This window comes from Seriola aureovittata, chromosome 5 (assembly GCF_021018895.1).
Source record: "Seriola aureovittata isolate HTS-2021-v1 ecotype China chromosome 5, ASM2101889v1, whole genome shotgun sequence".
Classification (NCBI taxonomy): Eukaryota; Metazoa; Chordata; class Actinopteri; order Carangiformes; family Carangidae; genus Seriola; species Seriola aureovittata.
The window spans coordinates 26604431-26615336 of NC_079368.1; the positions used below are offsets into that span (position 1 = coordinate 26604431).

General features: G+C 41.6%; 1 protein-coding gene across 4 annotated transcripts in view; it reads left to right on the forward strand.

Moving 5' to 3' along the window:
* sema6a (sema domain, transmembrane domain (TM), and cytoplasmic domain, (semaphorin) 6A) overlaps window positions 1-10534 on the forward strand; it is a 115133-nt gene extending 104599 nt beyond the window's left edge. For all 4 annotated transcript variants that reach the window (XM_056375591.1, XM_056375590.1, XM_056375592.1 and 1 more), the window contains one exon: window positions 6045-10534. In XM_056375591.1, coding sequence (XP_056231566.1) covers window positions 6045-7204 — 1160 coding nt within the window. In that variant the 3' untranslated portion in view covers window positions 7205-10534. The remainder of the gene's footprint in view (window positions 1-6044) is intronic.
* The last annotated feature ends 372 nt before the right edge of the window (window positions 10535-10906 follow it).

Below are 10906 nucleotides of genomic sequence, written 5' to 3' on the forward strand. Positions count from 1 at the left end.
TTGTACAGTTTTGGAGAATGTGTTTAACCACTGATTTATCCCATATTAGTTTTGCTAACAAAACAACAACTACTGACAAGGAGCTGGGGAGCATTAAGTATCAGTTACTCTTAAATGTGGTCAGTGTCTAATTGTCACACATTTCCTATCAGCTATGGTTCCTCTACCACTAGTGAGCCAGATAGAGGAGGGATTTCTTGGTTGTCTGACTATTATTGAGAGACATCTCCTCTCAAATTGCCCTCCCCTGGAGGTGAGCCGACAAGATTTGAGGTAATAGAGGCTTTAGTTTAACATGAACTCTTGTCAGATGATGATGTATTTGCTGCTGGTGGTTTTTTCAGCAGAACTGTGAGGTCGAGCACATTGGGAAATTCAATGTTACTAGTTCCATAAGTCCTGACTGAACTGTAGCAAAGAAAAAAAAATTCGGAGAAGTTTTTGTAACCAAATGATCCTACAACTCATATTCTTGTCATTCAAACACCTTCACTATTGTATTAGCCACAGGATTTTGGTTTACTACTTCTTGCCGGCCAAAGATTACACCAAGCCTTTGTGAGTCTGATGAATTATTTGCAGCTCATTGTGAATCATAATAGAAACAGTGGACTGTTTCCCGGCATTGCGCACTTCCGTGACTGACGTCAAGCCATAGGCCATAATTTCCTCCACTGATTAGTGTATTGTTCTCTCAGACCGCTTTTGTTTTCCAAACACATTTGCTGCTTACTTTTCCATTTTTTTGTTTTGGTTATGCCTTTCACTAAGACATCTCACCATTGCTGGCTCATACGAAAGCTTTGCTTTGTCTTTTTGGCCATGTGAGACTGAATCTCACATAACAGCAGCTCATCCTTTGGTGCTTCTGAAACTTGTCTAAACCACATGCAGCTGTCACTACTCTCCTTTGAACTGAATTGAAAGGATCACGTTCACAAAGTCCATGAGTGAGCCACTCATCAAGTAGATACGAACTGGGTCTTTACTCTTTGGTGGCCTCAAGTAGGGACTGTTCTGTATGAATACATTTCTAAATGATTATCAAGGCCTGCACTTATAACTGGATGAATTACGGCGCGCACATCAGCGTACACATAGCACTTCAGTGACGCATAGAGGTCAGGAGCTCACCACATATTTTCAGCAGTCAAAGCAAGATGTGATACAAATGTATGTAGTGGGTTTCCATCCGTATAACAGTGACCTCATCAGTATTGAACAGGATTCGAGATTATATTAAAAAAAAGGAGTTTTTCTCCACAGAAAAATCGACATTTTTATAAGTTTTAGGATTTATGATTATAATACATGTGGCAAACCTGCTCTGCCAGAAAGCTGCTGTCTTCAATATGCCAACACATGAAAGCGGTAAAATACAGAAATAATTGGATTACTTATTTTAGCTGAGCTATTCATGCTGGGCAGTGTCTTCTAAGAAGTCTACTGCCCATGAATACAAACAGTAATAGTGTCAATTTAAGGCATCAAACAGCTGATGAAAAATGTTCCCTGGGATGTTTAATTTAGCCTGATTTCCTGTGAGTATTAAATACTACAGTTTGTATGCAGGGACGTGGATAAGGTAGTACATTGGTGTTAATACCTGAGGTGCCGAATGATATAATTAGAGGTTTAATTATACCTTAACTGGCTCATTACCATGCAGCGCACCGACTAAGGATTGTCTGATGCTTTAATATTGAATAACACCATTAAGAGCCTCTCGAACGCAAACATAGACAAGACTAAATGGGATAATATCTTAACTGGTGGATTCAATAGAACTTAATGAATTGCTGTCATCATCTAAACAGCAATGTCCTTTTTAATAGATGACATCAAGCAAGTCCCTGGAAGCAAATAAGAAGTTTCTAAAGCTCTCAGTGCAGTGAAGGCAGAGTAAACATTTTCTGCTCCTCCTCTTCATCTTTTCTTCTGCTCCGATAGTTCTTTAGTTGTCAAGGTCCACTTTTCTTTCTTTCAACAAGTGGCAAGTCCATGAGCGCAGTGAAGTCTGATTAAGATTTTTATCATTTTGCAGACGTCTGTGTGTAGCGGCCTGTAGTCAGAGGTTAGGGCCCTCTCCGTAACCCCTCTGTGATGTTAAACTGCCTTTGAAGTTTTCCCAACACCAACACAAAGACGAGCTCTGTGGGCTTAACTCAGCTGGTGCCTCTGAAGAAGTGAGTGTGAGAGTGTCTATGTGTGTCAGACAGAGAGAGAGAGCGAGACAGAGAGAGAGAGCATTCACAAGTTCCAGTCACAGAAGATTACAACGTTTCTGATTTACAAGTGTTGCCGACCCAGGCTGTTTTGACAGTGAGGAATATCTGAGTATCTGAGATACGTGTTTAATATCTGAATGTTGAGGCCCGGGGCGGTGTGAAATTCTAATCAATTCAACCACTGAGAGAAGTGTCGAAATGCAGGATGCCTTGCGATGCATTGTGGGGGCGAGGCCAGAGTTGAAACCAGAAGATTATAAGTCACTGTACAGTCAGAACAGCCAACGAGATGAGACCAAAGCAGAAAATCTGTGAGTTTTTAGCAACACTTCGATACTTTTCAAGGTCACGTTGGGAAAGTTTTCAAAAGTTTTGCCAAGATCACAAACGGGTCTCTAAAAAAAATGAGCCGTACAGCCACCTTGATTGAAAACCCTGAAGCCCTGTGATTCGACAGAGACAGCTAAAGGTGTCCTCTGTGGCCGCTCTCATTCTCTTTGATGTTAGGATGAGAAACAATTCCTCACATGAAAGATGGAAGTCTTCAAAGTTTCCTCTTTTTCTTTCTTTTGTGTTTTTACTCAAGGCCTTGGGCGAAGTACCCTCTGGAAGTGATTGTGAGTGCGAGAGACATGAGAGATGGATGGAAGGGAAGAAAGAGTGAGGAAAAGAATGAGAGGATCATCTTTTTAAAAAAGACAGCGCAGGTTAAATAGGGCTTTAACCCCGGTTCCCACACCTGAAATAGAAGACAAAGTTCCAGCTCCAGAGTTCGCCTCCTTCACCGGAACGGACAACCGGCTTGGCTCTGCTGCCCTCCGGCTTTGTTATTCAATGTGAACCCCAAAGCCCCGGTCGAAATAAGTTAACCTTTAGCAGCAATAAATTGACTGTCATGAAAATTCATAACAGTTTTGACTGGAAGTAAGCACTCTAGACAGAGATGGATGAAAGTATTTACATTTAACATGGATTATGGATAAAAGAGAGATTTTCCAAAGTATTTGTTTATGCCTGCACTTTCATTTTCTTGCGCAAATGATTTTTTGAGATTTTCAGGGTCTCCTCACCTCAAGTGAAGCTGAATTCTTCCTTTTCTTCACTGTTGGCAGAAACGTTTAACCCAGCAGCTCTCATTGTCATTTCTGCCAAAGGATGATAATTCTCAAAGCGCATGAGGTTTATAATTACAGCCTTATAGTTTCCACTGAATAGAGCACTTACCATATGGAAGACAAGCAGTGTGAAAGAAAACACCCTGAAACAAGAAGAAAGTCAGGAAAGTGATTCATTGTTTCTATAAAGGAGAGAAGTAGCAGAAAGTGGGGGGAGAGAAAAGAAAAAAGATCTAAGTGAGGACAGAAGAAAGTCAACAAAGTGAAAGATAGCAGCGAGGAAAAGTATCTCTCTCGTTCTCAGATGTTACTGTATGAGATGGAAAGCAGATGGTTTCATCAGACAGGCGAGCCATTTGGTCACACGAGCAGCATAACACTTGTCAAACCCTAATGCCTCTCTGCAGATAACACTCGTCACGTCTCACACTATCTACACAGCCGGGCACGTCCCTGATGATAAGAAATGATTTTGGCCAGAAAAGAAGTTTTTAAACCTTTTGTTTAACACTTAATGAGGTATGGCTGAGCTGCATGTTGTCAGCACTCTATAAAAGAGGAAAGTGAAGTGTTGTTTTTACTGTGAATGAGCAACGATCAGAGCAAAAGTAACCATTCTTTTTTTTTTTTTTTATCCTAGTTGAGCTCTAAAGTTGATGCGGTGACTGAGGTATTGCTCCGTGCTTTATTCCAGCTGGGAAAATGAGTTTTAAGTCGTGTTTTTGGACTAATGAAGTATGACTGCAGCTAGCGAGGATTATGGATGTTAGCTGAAGAGAGTCTGGATTTCGGTTCCATGAGAACAGATTACCATGCTGTTTCTTTGTCTGTGTTATGTCTCGCTTAGGAGACGGAGAAAGAAGATATCCTCAGAGTGCGTCCTCGGTGACACAGCCGAGCTCAAAAGCCTAAACACGATTACGAAGCCCCTTCAGGATTTTACAGAATTATTGCAACTAACGCTTCATTTTTCGGCATCTTCTTTTGGAAAATTACAGAGCAAATCGGAACACTTAAATGATAATTTGCAAGAAGAGCGTGAAGTGATTTGTGGAAACAGCAAAGTGTGAAAAGAGAAAATTGCATCGATCTGCTTGCTGAAAATTGTTTTGATTACTGTGTTGTGTTAAACTTTGATGTTCGCAGCTCATATCCTGTTTCAATTTTAAATATTTAATACAGTGCTGTGTTTAACTTTTCAAAATACATTTCTACTTTTTGTGGAAATCTACAAAACAACCAGAAATACAGACAAGGCAGCCATAAAAGGGTAGTAAAAAAAATTACAGTTTCAAATGCAAATCAATAGAAATAAGTTTAAAGAGGTGGAGTCAAGACAATACAGTCATAGCTTTTTTTTTTTTTTTTGCCATTTTCTCCGCTTTTATGTAAATTCCTAGTAACTGAAAATTTATTTTATTTCTGAAATCGCTATAGAAATCATATCACCCACACAGTGCTTATTTTAGACATTGATTCACTGCACTAGATGTACACTGGCATAACGGATTATGAGAAGTTAAAATCCATTCATACATATGAAGATCAGGTTGTTGTTATCTTTAGTGATATCATCCAGACTGCCTGAAAGCTTTCATTTCTTTTTGCATTTCACATTTTTTTTAATTTTTTTTTTTTTTTGACCTCCACAGGAACTTCTTCACGTCTTTCACGTGTAAATACTGTACAGTGAATAATATATTACCAGGATCGCAGCACGCACGTGTGACTGAGTCATGTTATCAAGACCAGCAGTGCACTGTGGGAGCTTTTTACGTGATAGAGCCCACCTGTCTAATCCTCTGTCTGTGGTAACTGATCTGTGTTGGCCACAGGTCATGTGTGAACGCATTATAAATCTCTCTGCTGTGGACTGGTGTGTTTAACCCGAGGAACAAAGTGTTGCATTAGATGTCTACATTCATCAACAGGCTGGAGGCTATCATCAGTGTTTATGTGTGTCTGTGTGGGAGGTGCATGTTTCCACAGTCATGTGTACGTGTGTGCAAATCATCGCAACCCCATTTCATTACGCACAACCTGCTGCTCCCACCCTCCCCACTGCGAGAATACTTCATAGCTGCTTTTATTGAATTATCTTTTATTTGGCCGTATTGCAGCGCGTCTTTGCCAGTCTTTGAAAGTGGCGCTTTCATAAGACACTGATGACACAGCTCATTGGATTTAGCGCCTAATCAGAGGCTTTTTAATGTATTCTCTGTGATTCATGAGATTGGATCCAAGCTTTATGAAAAGTCTCCCATTTGCATCGATGAGAAGAAAGGGTTTGGGTATTTCAGGCTCCTTTATCTGCTCTCATATCTTTTTTCATTTCAGCAGAGGGTTTTATCTGGGATTTAAAATGTGAATCATAATCACCCCTCCAAAACACATTTTCAGTCTAAGATTGGATTTTCGGGAAATACTGAATGTTGCTACTTCAAGCTACCATTTGTGCCCGTTCTGAATAGGTGTTCCTCATGATGGGATAAACCCGTCTTCATTTGCATGTTTTTCATGAAATTATTTAAACCTCTAATCTTTTTACTCACAAAATATTTTTAATTATTGTAATTCAATATCATTTTCTATTTTTTAGTTAGTCTAATAATAAGCATCTTTCCCCACAGCTCAGCAGCCGTATCATCTTTCCCTTTTTTCAGTCTGCCAGTCTGAATGTCATCTCACCGTTTCTCTGCAGGTGTGATCCGTGAGAGCTACCAGAAGGGTCGTGACCAGCTGGTTCCTGTGACCTTGTTGGCCATAGCTGTCATCCTAGCATTTGCCATGGGCGCCATCTTCTCTGGCATCATTGTCTACTGTGTCTGTGACCACCGGCGGCGAGACATGGACCTGACAGGCCGCAAGGAAAAGGACAGCCACCACCTCCACTCCCGCCGGGGATCCATGAACAGCGTGACTAAGCTGACGGGCCTGTTTGAGACACAGGCCAAAGATGGTCGCCCTGAGGCAATTCTCACCCCTTTGATGCACAATGGGAGAATGACACCAAATGGGAAGATGCTGATAAAAGCAGACCAGCACCACCTGGACCTCACTGCTCTGCCAACGCCTGAATCCACCCCCATGCAGCCACGTCGTAAGCCCAGCCGGGGAAGCCGTGAGTGGGAGAGGAACCAGAACCTCATCAACGCCTGCACCAAGGACATGCCACCTATGGGCTCCCCTGTTATCTCTACAGATCTGCCCCTGAGGGCATCACCGGGGCACATCCCCAGCGTGGTAGTCCTGCCTCTGCCACAGCATCAGCACCAGCTCCAGCCTCATCTGCAGCAACACCAGTCCTACCAGCATGAATATGTGGAGCAGCCGCACCATAGTGACCTGAGCATGGGCCACGTTGTCATGGACGACCAGGGGGCCACCCTGGAGTACAAGACAGTGAAGAGCCCATGTCACAACCTCACCATGGTGGATCCAGATGGGGTGCTGCCGCCTCGTGTGCCCCAACGGGAGGCCTCCCTCACCATCCCTCCTGCTGTCCCACAGATGGGCAAACGCCTGGAGGTCCACTCGTCAGTCTACGGGCTCCGGAAAGGATCAGCATCCGCTGCATCCGGATCCTCTGCCCTCAAGAAGCACAACACCAACTCATCTAACTCCTCCCATTTGGCAAGACATCACAGCTTCAACCGTGTGGAGACTCCACCGCCTGCACCTCAGAGGGTGGACTCGATACAAATGACAGCACAGGGCATATCTCTGTCACGGCAGCCTGGAATGAGCTCCTATGGTTCACTGCCTCGAACGGGCATCAAACATCTCAAGCCTGATGTCCCTCCCAAACCCTCTGTAGTGTCACTCTCAACAAAAGTCAAGTCCAGTGACTCCTGCACATAGTCAGCTTGTTAGCCAGTCAGTCCAATGTGAACAGACAGTAGTGAAAGGTTTTTCTGAAAGAGAGAAAAAAACAGGGAATACTGTACAACTTGCATCTCCTTTTAGTGTTTTTTGTTTTTGGTGTACAGTGGAAAATGCAACACAGTTTTTTTTTAAAAAACACTTTCTTTTTATATAAATATGTAAATATTATACAAATGGTTGTCGTCATTTGTTGCCGTCATAGAGCTCACGCTCTGTCTGGCTCCCAGTTCCTTTGTAAGCCCACATGGGAACATGTGCTACTGAAACAGAAGAAGATGATGCTTGTCCTGAATATTTCATCCAACGGCATTCTGTAGCATCCAAGACGGTGGCTCTCTTGTTTGTGGTGTCTTTGGCCACCGGGACTTGACTTGATACTTTATCATGCTGGTAAAAGCACATAAAAAGACAGCCCGGGGAGTTTGGAGAGTAATCGTTGTACAGTACCTTGAGGACTGGGGAATCTGAGTGAGCAGGCACTCAGAGAGACTGAGCTCAGACTGAGTGGACAGATGGCTGCCTGAGTTCTTTCGGAAACTGTGAAAAGCCTCTCAGTGTTACAGCAATCAAGTCCTGCCTGGGTTAGAGGGAAAGCCTGGGCCAGAAGAATCCTCTACTGTACTGGTTACTGAATAACACATGACTGTTAATACTAATAGCTCGTTGTATTTATTTTTATTAAGTGCTTTTGAAAAAAAAAAAAAAAAGACTGACTTTCTAGGCTCGGAGAGAGAGAGAGGACAGAGAAGAGATCTTTTAATATTAATTAATCAAGTGTGAGAAAAAAAACTTATTTAAAGTCATTAAACTGGAGCCAGTAGAACTTTCTTGATGACTGAAGGTCCACTAGGTCTTACTGAGTGCTCAGAGGGGCCTGCAGCTTGAGATATATGTGAAGAGGAGGAGATATTTATTTAAACTGTGCCAGACAGGGACTTTTACCTTCATGGACCAGACTTTCCATTGTTTTAGACCAATCATAAAAAAAGACTTCCTAAATCTCACCCTTTCACTCCTCCAATGAGCCCCCCCCCCCCCCCCCCCCCCCCCCCCCAATCAGCACTGTGGTTTTGTGTGAGTCGGTAACATTTGTCCTGATTGGTTGCTGGCTTACCGGTGCCATCAAAGCTCACTGTTGCATGTTGCAAGTATAAGAAAAACCAGCTGCAGCAACAGTATGGGAATCTGCATACACACACACACATACAAAAAGAAGCTGTAAGTGACGCTGCAAGCGAACGGAGCGTCGCCTCTGTCTTGGAACGTTATCGTCTTTTCTACCGGCGTCACACAGATGAGCAGGCGAAAAAAAAAAAAAAAAACTATAAAAACATCTGTATTGCCTGCTTCTTTTTTCCACATGTAAATTTGTGCCTTACACCCTAAAGTAGTGACAATGTTTTCTTTCATAGCTGTTAACTTTGTCTCCTTGTAGTATTTTTTATTTTTCTTACATCATGATATTTCCCTGGTTTGATAAAAATGCAATTAAAGAATGTAGGTGTTATTGTTGTAATTCTGGTCCCTAGACATAACACACTTACCGTCCAGAGGGAAGAGAGGAAGCAGGAGTCTCTTTCCTCTTTTCACTCTCTCACACACATGAACACATGCACATGCAAATACACACACACATGCAAATACACACACACACACACACACACACACTCATCTTTGTGGTTCATTTCTGATTGTGCCATTAATGCGCTTAAAGCAACCCTTTATGTTGTGCTGGCAGTGTTGATGAAGACGTTGTGAGTGTTTTTGATTTTCTATTTTATACAATTTAAAAGTCCTGGTATTTGTTTTTACTTTTTTTTCTGCTGTCTCTTTGTTTGGAGTGATGGTTAATTGACTGATTAACTGAACAATTAACATTTGTTACTTGAGAAGGCCAATGTACGTGTATCTTTCTGGTGCACTGCAATAATAATGCAACGACAACACCATAGCGAACGTACAGAATGGGATTACACGTAAGCACCCAGTGTACTAACACAGTTGTTGGCTTCTTCTTTGCATCATAACACTTCTTTGTTAGGCAGTTGCATAAACAGGCTGGTTCCTGTGAAGAAAGTTGACATTTTAAAACAGTGATATTAAAAAAATGTACCTTATTTAACCCCCTTTTTAAAAAAAAAGAGAAAACACAGTTTGAGGACATTTAGAGATACGTTTTTATTTTGCTTCACTAACTCTCATTATCAGGGCCTTAAGAATGGCGGAGAGTTTGACTAATCTGACCTTTTTTTTTCTTCTTTCACCTACTTTACTTAAGGATTTTTATTGACCCCCCCCCAACACGTAAATCAACGGAGCACTCCCTTAGTGTTATATGTGTAGATAGGTAAAAGTTTTCTTGATATCAAGCAATTTTCTGTTTCTCAACGGAGGAAAGCCAACTATGTCTCAATCCACAGCTAGCGTGAGAAAGGATGTGTAGGATCTATGACCTGACTAACATATGTGTACATAGAAGTTCGCAGGGTTTGGTTGCAAATGACGGGGTCATGGGTAATACATTAGGTCAAAGTGGGAGCCACAGGGAAGTTGCCCCTTCAGAAACATGGTCTGGGGTCAGCTGAGACAGTTATAGCAGTGATTAGTTAAGGCTATGATCTTCAAAGTGCAAATGACCCATGATTAGTATGAAGGGTTGTGTTTACTTCAGACTTCCAGATTACCACTGCAGTTTAGACTGGTAACTGGGCACTACAAGGCCCTATTTAAACCCTCCAGTGGATTCAGGTGTGCATGAGCCAGCAACTTTCCCAAGCCTACAATAATGCTGATCTACAACTTAATATTTCTTGTGTCTAGAAATGTTTGGTTGCATCAGCTTCTCGCCTTGGAGAACCGTCGCTTCTACACAGAGTGTGAACAAGAAAATCTGTCTGGGTCAGAAGGTTAAGCGTCCACATCCTGTGTAGAAGAGTAAATTTTGCTGTGGGTGAATTTCAGATTCTGCAATATCAAGCATTTTGATGTTGGAGTAAAGTTTTAAAGACTGGATTGGGTTTGACTGTAAAGGCTGCTGTGGACAGTGAGGTTCTTTGGTGTGTGCCTTTTTGTCTTTCACCCTTGTTATAATACACTGCTATTAGATGCAAATCGACTCTCTTCTCAACCTTTTGAACTTTGTAAGCTTGTAAGATATTGTGACGTCACAAAGTTTTTTGCCCTACTCTCTCCACTTCCTTAACATCTGATTCACAGCTTAATGTATGTTGTAAAGAAAAAACTCTTTAATTTAATGCAAAATGTAATAAAAAAAAAAAAAAAAGAAAATAAAATTCTTGTCATGAAGATTGTGATATGTCCTTGACTTTTTCCACTTGATTCTTTGCCTGGGGTGTTTATCTTTTTACTGGGAACATCTTTAGTTGTTGAATTTTTGTGCAACACTGTTTGGGGAAAACCAAGCCCAGGTTATGCACAGGATTTGAAGGTTCTTCCGATATAGACTCCTTTTTAAGGAAAATAATGTACTCTTGTGAGCTCAAGTATACTATTCTTCTTTGTTTGTAAAACCTTACGCCAACCCCTCGAGGTGATATTGTCTTCTCTTTTAGTTCCGTTTAAAAGGATTGCAGATGCATTTAGAAAAGCCTGCAGAAAATGAAATGATTTGTTACAAAGTAAAATTTGAAGGAGTATAAGTGATTGAATATCTGTCTC